General features: G+C 39.2%; 1 protein-coding gene, 2 long non-coding RNA genes and 1 pseudogene across 8 annotated transcripts in view; 1 reads left to right on the top strand and 3 right to left on the bottom strand.

Moving 5' to 3' along the window:
• The window catches only part of LOC309633518, a 339,904-nt gene that overhangs the window by 35,257 nt on the left and 279,566 nt on the right, over positions 1-25,081 (bottom strand). The gene's annotated exons all lie outside the window — the stretch shown is intronic.
• LOC309633571 overlaps positions 862-25,081 on the bottom strand; it is a 190,300-nt gene continuing 166,080 nt past the window's right edge. The window contains exon 2 of the long non-coding RNA XR_014247618.1: positions 862-1,710. This is a non-coding gene — a long non-coding RNA (uncharacterized lncRNA). The remainder of the gene's footprint in view (positions 1,711-25,081) is intronic.
• Positions 7,883-25,081, top strand: part of HMCN1 (hemicentin 1) — a 510,534-nt gene continuing 493,335 nt past the window's right edge. For all 5 annotated transcript variants that reach the window (XR_014247210.1, XM_082401086.1, XM_082401087.1 and 2 more), the window contains exon 1: positions 7,883-8,595. Coding sequence is in view for 4 of the 5 variants with exons in the window: in XM_082401086.1 (XP_082257212.1) it covers positions 8,328-8,595 (268 nt within the window). In the remaining variant the exon portion in view is untranslated. The remainder of the gene's footprint in view (positions 8,596-25,081) is intronic.
• Positions 15,780-16,376, bottom strand: LOC309633408 (cytochrome c oxidase subunit 5B, mitochondrial pseudogene; annotated as a pseudogene). Its single transcript has one exon. The product of its transcript is annotated as a cytochrome c oxidase subunit 5B, mitochondrial pseudogene (transcript).

Genomic DNA, 25,081 nt, shown 5'->3' with positions numbered 1-25,081 from the left:
GTACAACCATTATGGTCGGTGCAGAAGTACTCTACTTTTAATTTAGTTGTAATAGCACGTTACTTACCCGGTAGAAATGTGCTAAGTAAACATAAAATAATCCTGGGCCTCATTACATAGAGAACTAGACATTTTAGGAAAGATCATTGAAGATAATGTCAAACCATCTAGTGATTTGCAGGAGGCAGTTTACAATAAAGCAGTGTATGGACACACTACTTTATAGCAATCGTCTTGAGAACTCACTCTTTTAAGGCAATGTTTTTCTGAGCTAGGCTTTATCAGGCCTAGTGTGATAAATGCTTCCAATTAGGTGATCTCTTGAAATACTTAACCAGTGAGCAGTGTCTGATCTTCTCGAGGGCAGGTCAAAGAATTTCAAGGGAGAAAACTGAATTGAAGAGAAGATTTTAGTGTTGACGTTGCTGTAAATGTGCTAGACTACTTTTTAAAACACATCACCTTTTCATATTCTCCCCCTAAAATATAACAAAGATGAGAATCTATGTAACGAGACTTTCGAGAGCTAATTTGGTGATTGTTAGCATGAAACTGGAGCTGTTCTGTAATCTACTACATGTCACTGCAAAGCCTGCATTGTGTATTAATTTCCAGGAGGAGCTACTCCCTTCTCTACTCCTATTCCCTACCACCTAGGATCTTCTAGGACATCCTGGAGGTTATCTAGACTAGTGTCTAGGGTAGACCAAGGAAGGATAGGTATCAGCTACCATTAAACTTACTTTTTCCTCTCATCCTTGTCTCTGTCCATAGAGACTTTAAAGGGTGTTTCTGACTTGTGCTTGTTTGGAATTACCTATGCAGATCTTCTATAAAAAGCAATGGAAAATTACCACAAGCTTTTTTTTTTTTTTAGTTAATTTATTTTTGGCTACGTTGGGTCTTTGTTGCTGCACACAGGCTTTCTCTAGTTGCGGCGAGAGGGGGCTACTCTTCATTTGCGTTGCGCGGGCTTCTCATTGTGGTGGCTTCTCTTGTTGAGGAGCACGGGCTCTAGGCGCACGGGCTTCAGTAGTTGTGGCACATGGGCTCAGTAGTTGTGGCTCACAGGCTCAGTAGTTGTGGCTCGCAGGCTCAGTAGTTGTGGCTCGCAGCCTCTAGAGCGCAGGCTCAGTAGTTGTGGCTCACGGGTTTCGTTGCTCCGCGGCCTGTGGGATCTTCCCGGACCAGGGCTCGAACCCTTGTCCCCTGCATTGGCAGGTGGATTCTTAACCATTGTGCCACCAGGGAAGTCCCTACCACATACTTTTGATAATTTTTTTGGAAAAGTAAAACTGTCTTTATTTGCAAACAACATAATCATATATGTAGGAAGTCCTAAGAATCTGCCTGAATAACCACATCTTATTTTTTTTTTAATTTTATTTCATGTTCAGAATATTCTGATAATGTCAGTGTTTTATTAATTTATTTATTTTTGGCTGTGTTGGGTCTTTGTTTCTGTGTGAGGGTTTTCTCTAGTTGCGGCAAGCAGGGGCCACTCTTCATCGCAGTGCGCGGGCCTTTCACTGTCACGGCCTCTCTTGTTGCGGAGCACAGGCTCCAGACGCGCAGGCTCAGTAGTTGTGGCTCACGGGCCTAGTTGCTCCGCGGCATGTGGGATCTTCCCAGACCAGGGCTCGAACCCGCATCCCCTGCATTGGCAGGCAGACTCCCAACCACTGCGCCACCAGGGAAGCCCAACCACATCTTATTAAACTAATAACAAATTCAACAAGATTGTAGTATACAAAGTCAATATATTAAAAAGCAACGACATTATTAAAAAATTTTTATTTTATATTGGAGTATAGTTGATTTACAATGTTGTGTTAGTTTCAGGTATACAGCAAAGTGGTTCAGTTATACATATACATATATCTATTCTTTTTCAGATTCTTTTCCCATTTAGTTATTATAGAATATTGAGTAGGGCTCCCTGTGCTATACAGTAGGTCCTTGTTGATTATCTATTTTATATATAGTAGTGTGTATATGTTAATCCCAAACTCCTAACGTATTAACAGTTTCTCCTTGTCTTATCCATTGCTATTACTTTAGTTTGGAACTTGGAGCCTGAGGGCAGCAGTGCAAAGCAGTGAAGAGCCTGGGCTTGGGAATCAGCTTGCCTGGGTCCAAATCATGATTCTGCTGCTCACTAATAATGACCTTAGGCAAACTGCATAAACTTGCCAAGTCTCAGTTTTGCTAGATGAAGGATGTTGTTAATATTATTACTGCAGCCTACTCCTATTTTTGTCTTTTTCCCCAACTTACTTCCCTTATTCCACTCATTGTCTGATTTTGCTGAAGTATTAATCTTTTTGCTCTTCAGCTTAAATTCCTTCAGTGTCTTTTCATGTCTTCAGGATATAATCAAGCTCCAACCAACTTCATGCAGGTGCAACCTGACAGCATCTTGAGCATCTTGTCTCAGGTGTCTCGTGTGCCTCTCTTGTCTCTGTCCTGGGCTTTTCTATTGACGCCTTGGAGCAGGATGCCAAGGAAACCAGATCAGCACCCATATAAGTGGGACCCAAATGTTTGGGGTTTTTTAGCCTGATGGGGTAAGGCTTTGACCAATGAGGATGCTTGCTGATAGTAGGTACTTTGCCCTTTTACCTCATTCACTACTCTTTCTCCTTCACAGTCTTGAGGCACCTAACGTAAGGGTTTTCAGTCAGTTCCACAGGACCCAGTAACTAGTAGCTCACAGAAGAGGCCAACTTGATAATGCACTTTTATACTGGCTCCCCCTTCTCTGCTGCTTCATTCCCCCTATCCCTCATGCCTGCACCCTGGAATCACACCCCAGCCCTTCATTTCAGGCTCTGCTTTCTGGGGAACTTCAGCTAAGACCATCAGAGAACATTACAGCTGGAACAAATTTTAGAAATTGTTTAGTATGACTTGCTTGTGAGTGACAGAACTGAAACAATTAGTGGCTGAAGAGACTAGATTCATAAACTAGTGTTCCTTCCAACATCATAGAGACTGTTTTTAATAACACAAGCAGGAAAAAGGCTAGGATATATTGTTATTTCTGGGCAGTACTTTGACTTAAGCGTCACTGTCTTTTTTGCCCAACCCTTCCTACCCCTGTCCTGGGCCATGCCCTCTTCCTAACCCAATTACTTTCTCCCATTTTACATTCTTGGTGTTCTCAGCTGACTGCCTGCCAAAATCTACTTTAAGGGACTCATTTATTTTAAAGTGTAAATAAGATTTCTGTCCACAGGGCTACTCTGTCCCCAGAGATCTGCATTTCAACAAAGATCAAATTTTATTGAAAAGGAGTGGGAGAGCCCATGTATGTCTCTCATGTGTTCCAAATCATTCAGTTATCAATTATATGAGACTGAAGAGGAGAGATGCACTGGGATTACGGAAGTTAATGTGTATTTCTACATATATACATATGTAAGTAGAAATGCCTTTTGAGACATTAAATATTCCTTTTCTTTGTCACTCGTCTTTCCCTGTCATGGTACCTTCTGGACCTTAAACATTAAGTTCTTAAGTGTTACCACCCACTTAGATTTCAGGATGTTAGTGAAGCTACAAAAGATCTTCTATAAATAAACAAGTAAAAAAGCCTCGCTAGTTATCTGTCCCTTCCAAAGCATTGTTTCCTCAATGCATATACACATAGCTTCAAACTTTCAGTGCTGTAACTTCAAATAAATATAATGGTAATAATAATACCAAACTTTACTGAGTATTTATTGTGCCAAGTGCATTGTAAGCATGTTTTTCATTTTACTCTCAGGCAAAAAAGGACAATGATTCCACAGAGATGGGAAACAAATGAAGCAAGTCCTATAACTGTCTCAGTTTACCATCTTCAGAGAGATTTTACAGGCCATGGTGTGTGGAGGTGGAACCAAGGTGGAGGGGGTCCCCCTTGTATATTCAGCTGAGTACTGACCAGAATGTGCATGTGAGGAAAGAGCCACTTGAAGGAATAAAGGTGACAGTGCCCACACTCACACAGGGATGGGGATCCCCACCTGCTGGATTGGAAAACCTCATGATTCAAAGAGCATTGGGTAGAGTACTCAGAAGGGTTTTTTCCCAGCAATTGGGAATTCGTTCTAGACTGAATACTGTTTTGGTCTGACCTAATAAATTTTAAAAGTGAGTCTCAAAAGGATCAAACTCTTTCCAAATAACTTTACTCTGTCCCAGAACAGAGCTCAAGAATATTTATAAAAGTACAAAAATATCTAGTATAAATTCATCATGTAAAGGCAAAATTCATAATGTCTGACATCCAATCAAAGAATATGAAGTCTGAAAGGAAGCAAGAAAATATAACCTATAATAAGGAGAAACACTGATTAATTGAAACTGATGTGTAATAGAACTGGTACAGATGTCAGAATTACCAGTCAAGGACATAAAAAGTTATTATAACTGTCTTCTAGATATTCATACACTTAAAATGAGACATAGGAGATATTAAAAAAAAAAAGGGATCCAAATAGAAATTCTAGAGATAAAAACTGCAATGTCTGAGATGTAAAGTACACTGGATGGGACAATTGGCAGAATAAACAGTGGAGAAGAAAAGACTAGTGAACTTGAAGAAATAACTATGAAAACTATCAAAAAATGAAACACAATGAGAAAAGAAAATACTAATTTAAAAAACTGAACAGAGCATCAGTTTACCATGCAACAATTTGAAGTGGCCTCATATGTGTGAATTGGGGTCTGCAAAGGAAAGGAGGTAAATATATTTGAAGAAATAATGCCCCAAAATGTACAAATTTGATGAAAACCATACACTTACAGATGCAAGAATCTTGACAATCTGCAAGCACAAGAAATATGAGGGGAACCACAACAAGGCACACCATAATCAAATGGTTCAAGATCAGTGATAATGAGAAAAATATTAAAAGCATCAAGAGACAAAAAGATATGGTTCATATAAAAGGACAAAAATAAATATGAGAGACACTTCTCAACTGGAAGCAACGCAAGCAAGAAGACAGTGGAGTGACATCTTTAAGGTACTGAAAGGAAAATAAAAACCTGCCAACCTAGAATCCTCTATCCAACAAAACAAACAAACAACCCCAAAGCCCAAACAAAACAAAACCCCAAAACTTTCAGAAACAAAGGTGAAATAAAGAATTTTTTGAACACACAAAAGTGAAAGAACTCATCACCAGCAGAACTGCACTACAGGAAGTATTAAAGCAAATCCTACAGGGAGAAGGAAAATGACATCAGATGAAAACCTGGGTTTACACAAAGAGATGAACAGCACCAGAAATGGTAACTACATGGGTAAATATATTAATTTTAGAATTAATTAAATCTTTTAAAAAGATAATTGACTACTTTAAAAATTACATTAATACAGTGTGGGGTTTAAAATACAGTAATGTAAAATAAAATGGATGACTAACCAAAAAGGTTGGGAGGAAAGTAATGGAAGTATATTATTCTGAGGTTAAGTGGTATAATATTACTTGAAGGAAGACTGTGATAAAGATGTATACTATAAACACTATAGCAACCACTAAAATAAAATAAGAGTTATAGCTAATAAGCTAGCAATAAAGATAAATTGGAATCATAAAAAATATTCAGTACACCCAAAAGAAGTCAGAAAAACAGGAAAAAAGAAACAAAGAAGAGATGGGACATAAAGAAAACAAATAGCTAGATGGTACATTTCAACCCAACCATATCCATAATCACATTGAATGTAAATAGTCTAATAGTCCAATAAAAGGCTGAGATTGTTTGCATGAAAAAAGCAAGACCCAATTGTAAGGTGACTACAAGAAACACACTTTAATATAAACACACAAATAGTTTAAAAGTGACAGGATGGAAAATGATATATCATGCTAACGCTAATCAAAAGAAAGCTGGAGTGCTATGTCAATATCAGACAAAGCATATTCCACAGCAAATAATATTACCAGGGATAATGAATGTAACTTCATAATGATAAAAATGTCAGTCAAGAGGACATAATAATCCTAAGTGTTTATGCCTCTAATTACAGGCTTCAAAATGCATGAAGCAGAACCTCATAGAACTACAAGAAGAAATAGACAAATCCACAATTACAGTCATAGATTTCAATTCCACTCACAATAACTGATAGAACAAGAAGGCAGAAATCAGTAGGATACAGAATGTTCGAGCAACACTATGAAACTTGACCTAATTGACATTTATGGAGCATTCCACCAAATAACATTCTTTTCAAGTATGCACAGAACAATTACCAAGATAGATCATTGAATCCTTATTAGGTAGGTACTGTCATTATTTCCATTTACAGCTGAATCAACGAAGGCATAAAGAAATAGGTAACTTGCTGAAGATACACAGTTATTAAGTGTCACAGCTGGGTGTTGAACCCAGATTATCTGACCCAGAAGCCTTAATCACCAGGCTCTACCACCTCCCCTGAACACCTGGAACAGCTCAGGTCTCGGTGAAATCTCCAGGATTTAGAATGCAATCCCTTTTAGATAAACAAAGGAGTAGGTTACTCAAATAGCATTTTCTAAATACTATTTAGAAAGGAAGAACCTTCCCCCTTTCCTCTCATATTCCCACTCAGTCCAAATGGCCAGGCTGCTTCCTTTAAATGACGTGACTTATAGGTATCATAAACTCAGGGTCCAGAGCCCCTGGGTCTGAAAGAGAAGACAGTTGCAGACTATAAAAGGCTCAGGGGAGCTGGCTCTTCCTCAGGCTGCCTCCGTGTTGGATGGGTGGTCTGACACACATTCCAACTCAGATCAAGATGCCTGCTGGCCCCTCTTTAAATGCCAGGATCCAGACAACAGCTCCTTTTGCAGGATGTGAATATGTTTTTATTACAAAGAGGCAAGGAATCCTTAGCTTATGGTTGACTTTCTTTGTCCCCCTTCTTATCTCTGTTATTAGTACCCAAATGTGTATAATAATTACAACACGGGAAAACTTTGTAGTTTTACAGGGCGAGGTTTCCTTACTTATCAGCAAGAAAATGCCATAGAAGGGAACACCTTTTCAATGGATCTTTGGCTGAGACTTGGCACATGGGTGTTCTATGGAAGGAAGTGTGAAATGAGGATATTATTCTGCCACACCATGCTGAGGCGAAGGTTCATATTGCTCAGCAAACATGAATCTTGATAGTGAAATTTAAAAAAATTAACTTTTCTCTTCAGTATGATCTCTCTCCCCCCCGCACCCCCTGCCTTTCCCTCTCTCCCTCCTCATCCTTTGCACTGAGCTTCCACCCAGTATTCCACATCCAGCTGCTTTCCCTTCTACCATCTTTCTTAACTACAATCAGTGACTACCCAGTTCCAGCTGTCTCTCTCTCATTCCCCTCAACAGCCTTTTCCCCTTCCTCCCGTTTCTGGTCCCTGAGGAGATCAAAGAGTGAGAATGCGGCTGCAGCCCAGTCGGGAGAACTTTCCAGCTCCCCCTCCCGGCTGGGCTGAGTTGCGGGCTGAGAGCGGGAGGCTGGGCTGGCGAGGGGGGGAGGTCTTGGCTTCTTGAGGGGGGGAATTATGATAGAGGTGTCTGAAGCAGCATTTTGCATCGTAGAAAAATACAGTTCCCTTTGTGCTGGTTAGCGTGGTGTCCCTCGGTTCGGGTCCTTGCCACACATTCTTGAAAGCCATTGTTTACCTTGGGGTTTTGGAGATGAGAAGCAACGCGGGTGGGTGCGGAGGGGATACTGGGAGCGCTTCCCAGGTACTGAATTGACCCGAGAATCAGTGGAGAGAAGTCGGCCTCCAGGAGGGGGGGGGCGCCCAAGAGCAAAGGAGGGGGGGCGTCCACCGGCCAATCAGGAGGCGAGGCCGAGCCCGGCTTCCCCTTCTCTCCCAGCTCCCGGGCGGGAGGCGCGCAGTGGAAAGTTGGGAGCCGCGACGGCTGGCGCGGCGGAGAGCGGCGCGGCGGAGAGCGGCGCGGCGGCGGCGGCAACGGCGGCGGCGGCGGCGAGGGCAGCGGACTCGGTGCGGCGCCGCTGGCTCGGAGCGGCCCCCGGGGCATGGGCCGGGCGCGCCGCCCGCACTCAGCCACACGCCGCCCGGGCCGCGGGCACTCGGCTGTCCCGGAGGAGGCTGCGTCCGGACAAAAGCTGCCGCATCTCTGCCCGCCCGGCCCCTGCAGGGTTTCGGGTTTGGTGCTTGTCCCCATCTGATTCTCAGCCCCCAGTTTTTTGCGAGTTCAAAGAGGTTTCGGGAGTCGAATGAATTGCCCCGAGAAGAAACCCGCTGCCTGTTGTTGAGGAGGACTCAGCACAGTGCTTAGGCGCTCAGGAAAAAAAAAAAAAAAAAGGAAAGAAAGACAAAATGATTTCCTGGGGCATTGTCCGCACAGTATTCCTGTTCACTCTTCTTTATACTTCCCAGGCTCAGGATGCAAGCCCCCAGTCAGAGATCAGGGCTGAGGAAATTCCCGAGGGGGCCTCCACGTTGGCTTTTGTGTTTGATGTGACGGGTTCCATGTATGATGATTTAGTTCAGGTTATCGAGGGGGCTTCCAAAATTTTGGAGACGTCGTTGAAAAGACCTAAGAGACCTCTTTTCAACTTTGCTTTGGTGCCTTTCCATGATCCAGGTAAGGGAAATATTTATTCTTTGTTATTCCTTATGATTACATTGTTTCTTATGCTGTGACATTTTGTGTGAGTTTCAAAACAATTTTTAAAAAATGTGTAGCTGAATACAGTTGTAACAAAGAATTGCTCGCCTGTATCTGGGTTTGCTCTCTGATACCTACTCAAGTCTCAGCCATGGAGACGGCTTGTTTAGGGTGATTGTACGGTGGTACCCAAACCTGGAAATGTGGAATTATGAAAATCAGAACCAGAGCAGAGACATCAAAAGCAGTTAATTAACTTAAAATTAACTTAAAATTTTTAGAACTAAAGAATGTTTAATTAAGGCAGATTGGGACATGGGTATTCAGCAACAATAGTTTAAGAGCTAACATCCAGCTTGAGAGCATACTCAAGATAACTCTCACGTAAGGGAGAGAAAAACCTGTTGTGTGAGACCCAAGGAAGCTTGTAAGCAATGACTACTAATGAATTGAAGAGATGAAAATAAGAAGAAGCCATCCATTTCTTAATTGAATCTATTCAAATTCTTTGCACCAGATCATTCTTAGTTAGGTTCACAGATGGTAATAAATGTTATGTCCATGCCTCATCCAGTAGAAATGCATGAAATTTGGTATGGCGGTGCTCTGTAAAGGTAGTTGAAGCACAATCACTTTATTTTTTGCCCTAAAGCCATGGGTTTCAGCTGCTCCACTGGAATTTGATCCTCTTTACTTTTTTCTCTTCAAAGTGGCACCTTTCTGTGAGGCTCATAGGAGCCTTCATTGTCATTGCTGAGGGCAGCACTGCTGGGGGAGCCCTGGGGTTGGCTGTCTAACATCCACCTGAATTTCATTAGCACAAGTGGCTGCCCAGTTGAAGAAATAAAGCAGTGGTTTCTTAAAAGTCCTCCCCCACTGTTCTCCCACATTTCTATTGAAATCCCTCTCTTCACTGGAAGACCTTGACACAACCTCTTCACAATGAGAGTTTGATACTGAGAATCTCAAATTCTTTCCTCATGCATTTGACAAGCATATATGAGTTCAAATTATTGCTGGGTATTAAATGTGGCAGGTTTCAGCTATTAAAAAAATTGGCAGGGGGAGGAATTTAGAGGGAAATAGAACTCTGGGATTTTTGTTTGTTGTTGTTCTTTAAATGATGAAAACCATAACCGATCCTACTCTTCCGGGATATACATATATTTTAGTAATTTGTACGTTGGTCAAACGTGATATGTTCTTTATATTTGCATAAAGAATTGAATGATCATTTACTGTGTTAGCTGCCTCCGTGAGATACCTCATGTGTTATAATGTTTTAATTTATTAAATGTCAAGATGCCAATTGTGATGTGGTCCAAGACTTTTGTTATTTTGGAATAGGCTAAATATGTTTCTTCTATAGGGATGAATCTGAAATCGGGTAAAAAATAAAGTAAAAAATGTTTTCTCTAACAGCACAATTTGCTTTCCTCCAAAAAACTGTTATGAAATGATGTTGCTGTAAGCAGAACACAAAAATTGCCTCTAGTCATAAATGGAAACTAGATCACCATGATATTTTGATGCGATACGAAAAATTATTGGAATAAATTGTATCGTAGTGTGCCACCTTCCAGTTGTTAACCAAATGGGGAAGTTTGTTGTAGTTGACTTTCCTATACTTTGGCAATCATGATTCAAAGTAGGGGAAAGGTGGTATGCTAATAACAAATGGCCAAGAAATCATAGCTATTCTGAGTTAAATAATATGAGAAAATGACTACCTTAAATTGGTTCCATAAAATTAACTGTATGTATAATTCAGCAAAAATGATTAATTCTAGTTCCATTGTGATTCAGAGTAGAGAGGCTAAGACCAAAGTGTTTTTGAAGATAAAGAGGGAAATAAAAATGAAAACATACTAATAACCTTTAGTTAAGTTTACTAACTCACTGTAGTGGATTGTAGTATTATCTTTGTGTGTCATTTTCTGTGTGTGTGTGTGTGTGTACAGTCATCAAGAGTTTCTGATTCCCTTGTACTTCTGGTTGGTTATCAGCTTGGACTCACCAGTGGACAGAAAGGGCCTTGAATGGAGGTTTGCTGGCTTACTGAGTGACATTAGAAAAGTCTATCTACCTTTTTGTATCTGTTATCTCAACTATAAAATGGCAGAATTGGATCTGAACATCTCTAAGGTCATGTCCAACTGTAACATTTTACGACTGTTGTACATGTGGTGGTTTTTCACAGTCCCTGACACACTGACAGGCAAAGAAAAGATGTGTGTAATTTAATATAATTATATTAATCACCTCGACTACTTACAGCTTTTCAAAATCCTTTGACATCTGCTTTTGCATTTAGCTAGATGAAATAATGGATAAGATCTGGGCTATAGTCTCAGGCATTTGACGAAGACCTTCAAGCCTTTACAGATGATTGCTTTGGACCTCTGCGTTACAGTTTGGGGCAAGGTGTGTGTTTTCAGGTGGGGGTAAAAATGAAAATACATGGAAAATACAGACATACAAGAGGAATAAGTCTAACAAGTTGACAAGGAGGTGATAAAATCATTCAGAAAATGTGTATGTAGGAAGCTAGTGTTAGAGGGGCAACAGCATAACCCATGGTAGGAGGAAGTACCAGAGAGGACCAGGGTCATGGCAAGTCAAGTCAACTTTTTGATGCTACCTCTGCTTAAGATGGGTTTTTCACTTCCAGAATCACATTTAATGTATTAATTTTTAACAGCTTTATTGAGATATAATTCCCTTACCATACAATCATTCTTTTAAAATGTACAGTTCTGTGGTTTATAGTATATTCAGAGATATATATGCAACCGTCACCTCAGTCAAGTTTGGAACATTTTCCTCACTGCACAGAGAAGCCCTGTGCCTTTTAGGTATCAGTCTTCTACCCCTCCCCTCCGCTGCCACATATCATCGTCCTCCCAGCCCTAAGCAACTACTAATTTACCTCTTGTCGCTGTGGATTTTCCTCTTCTGGACTTTCATATGAATGGAATCATATGAATCATATAATATGTGGTCTTTTTTGACTGGCTTCTTTATCTTTAGCATAAAGTTTTTAAGGTTCATCCATGTTGTAGCATGAATCAGTACTTTATTAATTTTTATGGCCAAATAATATTCCAGTTTATAGATATACCACATTTTGTTTATCTTTTAATCTATGATGTATATTTGGGTTGTTTCCACTTTCTGGCTAGTATGAATAATGCTTCTATTAATATAAACATTTGTGTGCATTTTTCTGTGTGAACATATGTGATATTGTGATTTGTAATACAAAATCAATATTTGGTCTTTGTCACCTTTTCTGGCACGGAGCTCTTAAAACCCTTGAAATTTCCTAAGTGAGGAGAACCATAAAGGTATCTTATGTTGTGTTAATGAGGTGACTTTTGGACCCCACTGAAGAATGGGGGCCCATTGCCAGGAGACTCATCCCTGTGATTAGAGCATTGGAACTTTCAGTCCCACCCCTCACCTCTGGAGAATGTTCTGTGTGTACTTAAAAAGAATGTGTATTTTGCTGTTTTGGGATAGAATGTTCTATAATAGTCTATTATGTCTAAGGCCAACTTTTTCTTATTGATTTTCTGTCTGGATGATCTATTTATTGATGCAAGTGGTACGTTTCAGTCCCCTAATATTATTGTATTACTGTCAGTTTGTCCCTTTATATATGTTAATATTTATGTATTTAGGTATGCCTGTGTTGGGTGCATACTAGAAGTATTATAATCCTCTTATTGGATTGATCCCTTTATCATTATGTAATACTCTTCTTTGTTTCCTGTTACAGTCTTTGTTTTAAAGCCTACTTTGTCTGATATGCGTATTGCTACTCCAACAATTCTTTTTGTTTTCTTTTTGCATGGAGTATCTTTTTTCATTCCTTCACTTTTAGTATGTGTGTTTTTAGACCTGAAGTGAGTGAGTCTCTTGCAGGCAGTGTATATATAGGTCTTTTTTTAAAAATCCATTCAGCCACCCTATGTCTTTTGATTGGAGCATGTAGTCCATTTACATTTAGAATAATTATTCATAGGAATAATTATAATTCATAGAATAGTATTAATAATTATTATTGCAGTTTTGTTAATTGTTTTCTGGTGTTTTTGTAGTTGTCCTCTGTTTCTTTCTTTTACTCTTGTTCTCTTCCCTTGTGATTTGATGACTTGTTTTTAGTGCTGTGTTTGTATTTCTTTCTCTTTATTTTTTGTGTATTTGGTATAGGTTTTGTGTTTGTTGTTACCATGAGGTTCATATATAACAACCTATGTATATAGGAGGCTATTTTAAGTTGATGGTCATTTAAGTTCAAGTACATTCTAAAAGCACTACATTTTTACTTCCCCACCCTCAACGTTTTATACTTTTGATGTCATATTTAAATCTCTTTATTTGTGTATTGCTTAACTGATTATTTTAGATATCAATGATTTTACTATTTTTGTCTTTTAACCTTCATGCTAGTTTTATAGGTGGTTGAACCACTACCTTTGGTATGTTTGCCTTTACCAGTGAGATTTTCTGTTTCATAATTTGTTTTGTTTGGTTTGGTTTGGTTATGGGCGTTTCTTTTCCATTTAAAGAGGTCCCTTTAATACTTTTTTTTTTGTAAGGCCAGTTTAGTGGTGATGAACTCCTTTAGCTTTTGCTTTTCTGGGAAACTCTTTATCTCTCCTTCAATTATGAGTGATAACCTTACCAGGTAGAGTATTCTTGGTTGTAAGCTTTTTCTTTCAACACTTTTAATATATTGTGCCAGTTTCTTCTGGCCTATACAGTTTCTGCTGAAAATTAGCTGATGGTCTTATGGGGGTTCCCTTGTATGTAACTAGGTGTTTTTCTCTTGCTGCTTTTAAGATTCTCTCTTTAACCTTTGACATTTTAAGTATAATATGTCTTTGTGTGGGTCTGTTTGGGTTCATCTTGTTTGAGACTTTCTGTGCTTTCCAGACTTGGATGTCTGTTTCCTTTGCCATGTTAGAGAAGTTTTCAGTCATCATTTCTTCAAATAGGTTTCATGTCCTTTCTCTCTCCTCCTTCTTCTAGGACTCCTATAGTGTGAATATTACTACACTTGATGTTGTCTCAGAGGTATCCTAAACTATCCTTTTATTTTTATTATTCTTTTTCTTTTTGCTGTTGTGATTGGGAGATTTCCACTACCCTGTCTTCCAGATCACTGATCTGTTCTCTTCATCCTCCATTCTACTGTTGATTCCCTTTAGTGTATTTTTCATTTCATTTATTCTTCAGTTCTGATTGGTTCTTTTTAATATTTTCTATCTCCTTGTTGAAGCTCACTGAATTCATCCATTCTTCTTCCAAGTTCGTTAAGCTTATTTATGACTATTACTTACTTTAAACTATTTATCTGGTTAATTGCTATCTCTGTTTTGTTTAGTTCTTTTCTGAGATTTTTATCTTGTTCTTTTATTTGGAAGGTATTCCTTTGTCTTCTCCTTTTGCCTAACTCTTTGTGTTTGTTTCTATATATGAAGTATATCAGCTGTGTCTCCTGGTCTTGAAAGAGTGGCCTTATATAGAAAGTGTCTTGTGGGACCCAGTGGCACAGTTTCCCTGGTCATCAGAGCCAGGTGCAGAAGAGGACGGTATATCTTGGGTAAAGTTGGTAGTTGGAAGTTTTGAGAAATAGTTGGATTCTATGTATATTTTGGAGATTAAACCAAAAGGATTTAATGATGAACTAGATGTGAGAGAAAAATAACAGAAGATAAGACAGATTCTGAGGATTTGTCTTGAGTGAGTAGAAGCATAGCATAGCGATTTACTGAGATGGAGAACAAGCACGAAGCAAGTTTGAGAAAGAGTGGGAGACTGAGGCTATTATTTTGGGGTATGTTTAAGTTTGAGATGCCTTTGTTACCCAAATGGAGATATTACAAAGGCAGTTGGATATATAAGATTAGAATTCAAGGGGACAGGTCTGGGTCAGATACATAAATCTGGGATCCAAAAGCACATATAAGATGGTAATCAGGGCTGTGAGGCTAGGTAGGACCACTAAAGGACTGATTAAATGAAGAATTAATAAAGGTCTAAGGACTCAGCCTTGGAATACTCAAATGTTTAGCAGTCAGGGATGATGATAAAAGAACAAAGTAGCCTGAGAAACTGAAGATAGAAGAGTATAACTAGAAATCAAGAGAGGAAAGCATTCCAAGGAAGAAGCACTAATTGTTTAGTTAAAAAGAGGACCGAGAATTGGCTAATCTACTTAGCAACGTGGAAATCATTGATGTCTCAACAAGAAATGATGGGAGTGAAAGCCTGTTTGGAGAGAATTTAAAAGAGAATGGGAGTAGAGGAATTGGACATCTTTGGAATTATATTGCTGTTTCCAGCTACTGGAAAGGTTGTTTTGTTCATGAAGCTAATAGAACAAAATAGAAACTAGTTTTGATAAATGATTCAGCCAGTATTTTACAAAATGCCCATGTGATGTAGTAGAAAGAACGTCCAATTTGGAACAGATTTGTGTTCTCTTCCTTATTCTTGTCATTTAAGCAAATCGTTTAACTTTGCCAGACTTCTGTTTCTTTATCTATAAAATCAGTGCATTGGTAGATTATTACTGAAGTCCATGGTTTTAATGATCATAATATAGTGAAAGATAAGGGACTGCAAAGAGACTCAAAGTGATAAGGACTTGATTCACTGGGAGAAATAGCAGCATTACATGTCTCTGCGCTTAAGAGTCTCATTGTAATAAAACTGAGCCCTCAGTGACTTTGTATGTTTCTCCAGGACCTACACAGTGTTAAAAAAAACTCTAGGACTTCTTTTATGAAAAGATTCTCTTAGAATATTTTTCGGAGCAATAGAATAGAAAGATTTCTACTAGGAAAGTATTGCACATTCAGACCTTGAAAACCTATACAAATTTAAATGAACTAAACTTCAAGTTGAATGTTTTCAGTTTCAGTATATGTAGAAAAAGGAGCCAAGAAGCTATTAGTCTCCCTTTGCCTCTGGCACATCCTACAGGAAAAGGGTTTTCATGAGGAAATGGACTGGTCTTTTAAGTCAAAGAGAAATCTAACTAAAGGAAATGAACTAAAATTTAAGAGTGAGAGATTTTGGTTAGACAATGATAATGATAACTTTGTTTCCTAGGATGATAGACTATTTTAACCTGAGAGTGTAGATCCCATGTCACTGGTTGTTTTCTGAGGATATGGAGACGTTTTGCTCTGCACAATGAAAACTTTTCAAAGTGTAGGAATCGAATTTTTTTTTTTTTTAATGGGAGGAGGAGCCAATGTAATGGCTAGTTTTTATGGGAAAGAAGAAACTTTACATCACTTTTTTTTTTTTTTTTTTTAACATCACATTTTGAGTGAATTAGTGCAGGGGCTCAGTGGGCCAGCTGGTGGGGCACCAGCTTGTAATGGGTTCCACTGGGCCTCGCCTTTGTGCAGCCAGAACCAGATGACAGCACTGTTGTCTTCTTCACAGATGCAGCCCGCTATCTGCTTATTGGTGATGGAGGGGACTAAATTAGGGTCTTCCTTGGTACCTGAGGCTGCCTTTGGGGCGAGCATATTGTACGGGTCCAGTCCCTTGTGTGCAGCCAGCATGACCTCCCTCTCCAGCCCAGTTGCCTGCTCGTCATCAGTAGGAACACCACCTCCAGACGCCATAGAGTGCACCATGGAGACTCCGTTGGGACCGCGGGCCGTCAGGGCCTGCACGGCCAGCGCTTCAGCTCTGCGGAGTAAACTTGAAGCCATCACGCCAGCTATAAACACCAACATTTGGAATCGAATTTTGATATATCAGATATGTTAAGTGCGTTAGGGATGCTTCTATTTTGAAAAATCGTCTATGACTCCCACAGGATGAAGGTGTTTTTTTTTTTTCCTTATTAAGTTGAGGACAGCCTTTTAATTGATTGATAGTAAATCAGAATTTGGTTTTGCTTATAGCTTGTCTCTTGTCAGACAAACAGTAACCATTCTCAAGGATGTTTATCACTGCTTATCTCTATTTATAGGTAGTAAACTCGATGTTTGTCAAGGACTGTGCTAGGTGCTTTTGATTCAAAGATAATGAGGTATAGCTTACAAGAAGTTAACAGTCTTTGGGGAGAAAGGCAAGAGAAATAACAGTATTATATGCTGTGAAACATTTTATAGTGGGGAAAAAAGCATGGGGAATTGTGTGAGCTGAGAGCATGTCCCTGATCCCGAATTCAAGAGGGTGATGGTCAGCAAAGGTTTTCTGGAAGAAGTGTTACCTGGAGAAAGTGCATGAGTAAAAGCAGTTTAATTGAAAATATTAAGGAGTTTGGATTTCATCCTGAAAGCTTTTGGGAGGCTGAAAGGATTGTAAGTGAAAAGTGACATGATTGAGTTTTCATTTTAGATCTCCATCTCTTGGATGGATTGGAGCAAGGCAGTCCTGAGAGCTGAGAGATGAAATCTGAGGCCATCATAGCAATTCAGGGAGGAAAATTGAGGGGACTTGGGCATAGGAAGAAGGGTATGGATTTCTGAGTTATTAGTAAAGTCCAAAAGACTGGACTTGGCCCTTAGAACGTGGAAAAAAGGGAAATATGATTGCCTTCTGTAGATTAAAATATGAAATTGGCATACAATGAAAGACAAAAGATATGTAAAGTTAGCTTTAAGATGCACTGTTACTCTCAGGGTGGTAGTCTTTGTTATAAGTTCCGTATACATTAACTTGTCCAAAATAAAGTCTCAACCAAAAGTGTGGGAGGTCAGCAATGAAAAAAGAGTCACAGAAACAGACTTAGACATTGTACAACCAAGTTCCTTTTAAAAAAAATTGTGGCATAATTGGCATATAATATTAGTTTCAGGTGTAGAACATAATGATTTGATATTTGTCTGTGTTGTGATATGGTCACCATCATAAGTCAAGATCTGTGATCGTACATGTTACAAACTGTTTTTTTCTGTGATGAGAACTTTTAAGATTTACTCTCTTAGCATCATTCAAATATACAATACAGTATTGACTGTAGTCACCATGCTCTACGTTACAATCCCATGACTTACTTATTTTATAATTTGAAGTTTGTACCTTTTGACCCCCTTCTCTCATTTTGCCCGCCCCAGCCCTTGCCCCTGACAACCACCAGTCTGTTCTCTGTATCTATTAGTTTTTTTTGTTTGTTTGTTTTAATTTATTTTATTTATTTTTGGCTGTGTTGGGGCTTCGTTGCTGCGTGTGGGCTTTCTCTAGTTGCGGTGAGCAGGGGCTGCTCTTAGTTGCTGTGCATGGGCTTCTCATTGCAGTGGCTTCTCTTGTTGCAGGCGGGCTCAGTAGTTGTGGCTTGCGGGCTCTAGAGCACAGGCTCAGTAGTTGTGGCGCATGGGCTTAGTTGCTCTGTGGCATGTGGGATCTTCCCGGACCAGGGCTTGAACCCGGGTCCCCTGCATTGGCAGGTGGATTATTAACCATTGTGCCACCAGGGAAGCCCTGTATCTATTAGTTTTTAAAAAAATTTTTTTAGACTCCACATATAAGTGAGAACATATGGTATTTGTCTTTCTCTATCTGATTTATTTCACTTAGCATAAAACCCTGAAGGTCCATCCATGTTGTCGCAAATGTCAAGATTTCCTTTTTTTTTATGACTGAAGAATATTCCTCTGTGTGTGTGTGTGTATGCATGCCACATTTTCTTTTTTTTTTTTTTTTTTAATTTATTTATTTATGGCTGTGTTGGGTCTTCATTTCTGTGCGAGGGCTTTCTCTAGTTGTGGCAAGTGGGGGCCACTCTTCATCGCGGTGCACGGGCCTTTCACTGTCGTGGCCTCTCTTGTTGCGGAGCACAGGCTCCAGATACGCAGGCTCAGTAGTTGTGGCTCACGGGCCTAGTTGCTCCGTGGCATGTGGGATCTTCCCAGACCAGGGCTCGAACCCGTGTCTCCTGCATTAGCAGGCAGATTCTCAACCACTACACCACCAGGGAAGCCCCACATTTTCTTTTTCCATTCATCCATTAACAGACACTTTGGTTGCTTCCGTATCTTGGCTATTGTAAATAATGCTGCAGTAAACATGGGGGTTCATTTATCTTTCTGTGTTGGTGTTTTTGTTTTCTTTTGATGAATACCCAGAAGTGGGATTGCTGGATCATATATATGGTAGCTCTAGTTTTAATTTTTTGAGGAACCTCCATACTGTTTTCCATAGTGACTGCACCAATATATATTCCCACCAACAGCGCACAAATGTTCCCTTTCTCCACATCCTCACCAACGCTTCTTATTTCCTGTCTTTTTGATAATAGACATTCTGACAGGTGTGAAGTGATATTGTGGGTTTGATTTGCATTTCCCTGGTGATTAGTGATGTTGAGTACTTTTCATTTACCTGTTGACCATCTGCATGTCTTTGGAAAAATGTCTCTTCAGATCCTCTGCCCATTTTTAAATCAGATATATATATTTTTGCCAAGTTCTATCTATGGTTTGGAGTGTTAGTTCATTCTACACTTAAATAACTAGTCCATCACGAGCAATGTTCCAACTGTGGTGATAGACTGTTTATCTTTATAAATAGGTAATGATGTCATTACATATTTGGATCATACTATTAACTCTCCTTGTTTTGGTTCCATGCTCACCAAACAGCCTCCAAATAACTTAACCTCATGAACTTTACTTATGGTGAGAGAATGCTCTGGTCAGACTGGCATATACCTCAGATTCACAGAGAGTTATATTCCTCGTTGGTAACTCATATTTTGGCACACCAGTTTTATACATCTGCCTCTACTGTTTAAAGTATTCTGACAGTGTCAAGTTAAAGTTTCTGAGTTTGCAAGTCTGAGAACCAGATCTTGGTTGATGGTAAATTTATGAAAGTAAATGTCTCCCTGTGTGGATCTGTTTGGGTGGCCTATCAATCTCCAGGTTCCACCCCTCAGCATTTCCAGCTGTCACTGTTAGTGTCAATAGTGCCAGGTAACTGTCCTCTCCACTTGAAACTTATATAGGTGATAGCTGAAGCCATCGGAGTGAATGAGATCATCTAAAGAGAGGATGTAGGCTGAGAAAAGAAGGAAGACAGGCAAGAACTACGGTGAACACAAGCATTTAAAAGAAGGGACATTCATAAAGGATTCTGGAAAGGAGAGTCCAGGTAAATAGGAAGAGAAACAGGAAGGAGCAGGGTTTGGAAATCTAAAAAGTTGTTAGTTTAAAGCAGGAGAAGTTGTCAACTCTATCCATTTATAAGTTACTGAAAATAAAGGCTTTTAACCAAAAGATTAAAATAAAATAGACAGTTTCATTGGAGTTGTGGAGTCAGGAGGCTGAAATGACAGGTAAGAAAATGGAGCTAATGAATGCAGTGTGTTTCTGTCATGAAACATAACATTGTGGTTTAAAGCATAGGCTCTGGAGTCTGATGCCTGGGTTGGAAGACTGGCTCCACCAATTACTTGTTGTGTGATTTTAACTTCTTTGTGCTTCCCTTTCAGTAATTGGGGATAGTATTATCTATTCTATAAGGTTGATGTGAGGAGTGAAATACTAGATGTCCAAAACTTAGCACAATTCCTTTCACACAGTAAATTCTCAATAATCATTAGTTATTGGGATTTAGAGTTGAGAAAGGACATTTTTTTAAGGTGGGAGAGAGGAGAAATATTTAAATACTGCTAGAAAAGTCAGTAGAATAGAAGAGATAAAATATGCCAAAGGGAGAACAGATACTTTATAAAACCAGGACTTTGAGGAAGCAAGAGGAGATAGAATGCGAAGTAGAAGGATTGGCTGTTGGCAGGAGAAGACCTTTGGTTGAGTGTGATAGGAGAGAAGCAGACCGTTGATAGGTATAGTCATGGACAAGGTGGTAGGTGAGGATGCAGGATGTTGGGTGACTTCCTGTCTGATGGACTCTTTTTTTCTCAAACAGAAAGGAGGGTCATTTGTTGAGAGGAGGGAAGTGGCAGAACGGTAAGTGAGGGATTTTAGAAAAATGGTGGAGTTTTGGAGGTAGAAGTTACCTGTGGACACAGAGACAGTTTCCCAGGATGAGTTGTGGTTCAGAAGATGAATTTGTGATGCTTGAATACTGCCTACCTTTGTGATTTTCTCCAGTAGCTCTCGGCAGCCTGGGTATAATTGCTGAGTTTAATCACTTGTTTGACCTAGGACTGGGATTTCGTTGAGCAGGTGTGGCTAAAGAAATAAGATATGGTTGAGAAGAATATTGATAAGAGAGAGACTGAAGTGACAGATCATAGAGTCAAATCTGAGTGTACTGGACTGACAAGAGTTGAGATTTTGCACGTGAAGGACAATATAACAAGGAATTTGGGATTAATTGGTAAGAATAACCAGAGTGATTGATGATAGAATTCAGCTTGAGTAGAAATGAAGATTGTGGGATTGAAATCAAGGAACTTGACTCTGCAGCGTTGAACATGTGTGTTAAAGTAACCTGGATAATAACAGAGCTTAAAATGCTGAGGAAGCCAGTGAGTCAGGCATCAAATTTTTATTTAATAAGGATTTATTGAGAAGTCTGCAGATGGGAGATGACAATGATGAAGAAGGTTAGAGGGTGTCATAGGTGGCACACACCTCAAAATGGAAGGTGTTTTCTCTGAAGGTAGAGAAATGGCAGACTGGACGTGAATAAAATGGTGATCCACCTCCTGACCCTCATGTAGCTGGCATGTTGAAGAATGATCAGACTGCACTGGGGAGGGCTGTAGGAGAGGTGGTGCCATCTACGGAGAACCTTGTTTCAGCTCAAGTGGGAATTAGATGGGGAGTTTCTGTGAGCAGGTAGTTTGGAAGGCCACAGGATTTGTGAGGAAATAGGATGTGAATGAATGGGTCAGGAGAGAGGAAACAGGATGAGAGGAAGAGGGAAGAGGAATGGTTTGCATTTGAGGCAGTGACCACAGATGATGGTGATATAAAGCAGGGCAGGATATGCTGGTTGCAAAGTCTGAGACTTGGATATAAATTTAAGATAACCAGTTCAGGCCCTGGGAGAGTTGGAGCCTGATGAAGTCATCTGTGGCAGACAGCATGGCTGGAAGGGACTCCTGAGGGAACACTTCAGCTCACACATCTTAGCGACACAGGCTTAGTAGAATCATTTTTATTTCTAATAATAACAGCTACCATTTTATTTTTTTGAGTCATTACTATGGACTGACGCGGAACTAGTTACATTGCGTGGCTCACAGAAAAATCTAACCGGTCGATGTTAAACTTTATTTTATGTAGGAGGCAACTGAGGCTTATACGAACTCTCACATTATGTACAAAATTTCCTGAAGAAGAATAGCTTTCTACAAGTTATTTTTTGCCACCTTCTTCTGTTTTGAGAAATGTGTGAAATTGAGAAGATGTGCCCAGGAAGGCATGGCAAAGGGAACACCGTGTTAGTTTGTGAGGGCTGCCATAACAAAGTCCCACAAACTGGATAGCTTAAACAACAGAAATTTATTGTCTCACAGTTCTGGAGACTAGAAAGCTGAAATCAAGAAGTTGGCAGGGTTGTTTCCTTCTGAGGGCTGTAGGGGAGAATCTGTTTCATGCCTCTCTCCTAGCTCCTGGTGCTTTGCTGATGATCATTGGCGTTCCTTGGCTTGTAGATGCACAGATCTCTGTCTTCATGTTCACAGGGTGGTCTCCCTGTGTGCTGTGTCAGTTTTTCCTTTTTTGATAAGGATACCAGTCATATTGAATTATTGGCTCACCCAACTCCAGTATGACCTCATCTTAACTAACTATATCTGAAACATCCTAATTTCTAAAAAAAAAGGTCACATTCCAGGGTGCTGGGAGATAGGACTTTAATGTATGAATTTTGGGGAGGACACAATTCAACCCATATTAAGACCATCCAGTGATTAACACTGAATAAAACAAAACTCTTTAACTCTTTTGCTAAAGACTCAGTTCATTCTATAAGTTTCTAATAAAAATGTTTGCATCAGGGAGTATCATGGACTCTAAGCTCTGAGCTCTTTTTGGATAGGAACAGGGTTCCCAGTGAGAGTTACAGAGGGAGGTATTAATATGTTTGGGATGCTATTTAAGTCCTTGAAATAATTTGAATTCAAAAAATTGTGAATTTTACTCTTAAATCACTTAATACTTTAGAGCATTTACTCTTAAAACATTTAATAAAGCTTTATTTGATTTTTTTTTTTTTCCTTCAGAGATGTTGAGACTTTTATTTTGAAATGGGGGAAATTATACAGAAGCTAGGAATTCTGGGAATTATGTGTGTGTTCCAAAATATTTTGGGTTTGTATACGTATGGGTTTCTTTTCTAGGAAACTTCAAACACACACATTGGAGCAATTTTTCCATTAGCACTAAATCTCTGAGAGGTTCCCTTTAAGCATTGTTTTATTCTTAGGTGGGAGGAATTCCTTGAAGTTCCCAGGCTGGAAGTCACTCTGTTTGCTGTCGAAAATGCTTCAGGGCAACTCAGTAGCTGTTCTGGCCTAGATCAGACTGGGAGAGGCTGGTTAAATGAGACTGATGGTTGATGGGGAAGAGATAAATACATGAGATGAATATTTAATATTTCTTTTTCTTTTCTTTGTTTTTTACCAAGTAGAAGGTCCAGAAAATACATTATTTCATTAAGCAGTAGAGAACAAAATTCTAAAAAGCTATTGTACTACTTGGAATATTAATTTTTTAGGTTCAAAGTGAAATCTGTTTTGCTTTTTGTTTAGTTCATTATTTCCTCTTCAGAGTCCTTTCCTGGAACACACAGAAAACCTCATTTTTATTGTTTCACATTCCCCAGAGGGTCTTCCCTGCTTTTCTTAGGTGAACTTGTTCACTAGCCCTTGGGTCAGGTGATCACACTTGTGCCTTGAAGTTTTCTCCTAAGCCACACCCTATGTTGGAGTGTCTCTCTGTGTGCCAGACATTTTCTCTTCTGTAATTAAAAGATTTTTCAAAATTTCACCTCTTCCAAGGAATTTTTCTGGAGTATTGGAAAAGTGTCATTCAATATGCCACCTACCAATTGTACCTTATACGGACTTAATTTGTTCCTTTGATAACTTCACTTGTTTTTTTCCCTCTTCTACCTTATAACAGATATTAAGGTATTTTTTTCCATTCTTTCTTAAATTATTTACACTCTTTAGTAGTTTTCTTCAGGAATTGTATATAAGTAGGTGTTGGTTCACAACCTCAGGAGTTCCCAGGAGAAATTTGAACCCCCCGGTATATACAGAGGGCAAGGAGGGACCAAAGAAAGAGGAAGACCACTCTGGATTCATAAGTGGCAGTTTTAATAAGAAAAGGAATTTACATACGAGACTTGTCTTGGGTAGCTACAAGATGAGTTGATTTCTACATCCACCAACTGGAGTTTATGTGGAGGCCTTAACAGGGTTCAGTCATGTATACAGTACAGAATGATCTCAAAAACATATTAGTCTCTCAAGGCTTTGCCCCTGAAGTATCTCCTAATGTGGGAACAGTGGTCTGAAGAAACGTACATTCTAAGGAGAGAAAATGGGGTGAGGAGCCTCCAGCTCAAGGTCACGTCCTGTCAGTGACCTCCTCCAATAATAGGAAATCCTTTTGGTCTTTTTTCTTTTTTTTGAGAGTCTATTTATAGCACCTTAATTTTTGATTAGTAGGTAGGTAGAATTCTGTACCTAACTTAGCCCATTGAAGATATTTTATTGTTTTCTGACTTGTTGATGAGAAGTCTTCTTTCGGTTTGTCATTCCTTTTTAGGTAAGCTGTCTTTTCTTTCTGGTTATTTTAAGATTGATCTCTTTTGCCTTTCTGTTTCTGCAGTTCTTTATTGTCTAAGCTTGGATTTGATATTATTTTTCCTTCTTGGAACCTGGTTTGCCGCCCCAACCTGAGGACTTTAGTTTGTATTCATTTCTGGACAGTTCTTACCTTTCAAATATTTCTCTCTTTATTCTGTAATATCCCCTTCAAAAAAATATTATTAAGTACATTTTGGATCTTCTCATTTGATTCTCCAAGCCTTTTTATCTTTCTTTCTTTCATAGTTTCCTTTTTTTTTCTCTCGTTGCTACATTCTGGATGATTTTCTCAAATCTTTCGTAAGTTCTCTTCAACTCTTTCTAATCTACTCTTTAAGTCATCCATTGTTTTCAATTTCAATAACCATAGGTTTTTTTTTTTTTTTTTATTTCCAGAAGTTTCATTTGGTTCTTTTTCAAATCTGCCTATTTTGTTTTGTGTTGTAGGCTCTTCAATATTACAGTCTCTTTAATATTGTTGTATTATTTCTACCTCTTAGAGTGGTGCAGATTCTTCCAGCTGTTTGGTCTGCTGACTCTCCCTCATTATGGTTTGTTTCCTTGTGTGGTTGCTGATTGTTGACTGTGAGTGCATCCTTAGCAGGGAGTCTAGTATACCCTGGATTGTGTACTTACTAGTGTTTCTACAGAGAGGTTTTGCATTTCATTTTGTTGAGGTCGTAAAATTAGCTT

This window comes from Balaenoptera borealis, assembly GCF_965194805.1.
Source record: "Balaenoptera borealis genome assembly, chromosome: 1".
Lineage (NCBI taxonomy): Eukaryota > Metazoa > Chordata > Mammalia > Artiodactyla > Balaenopteridae > Balaenoptera > Balaenoptera borealis.
This window is presented reverse-complemented; position numbering and strand designations above follow the sequence as displayed.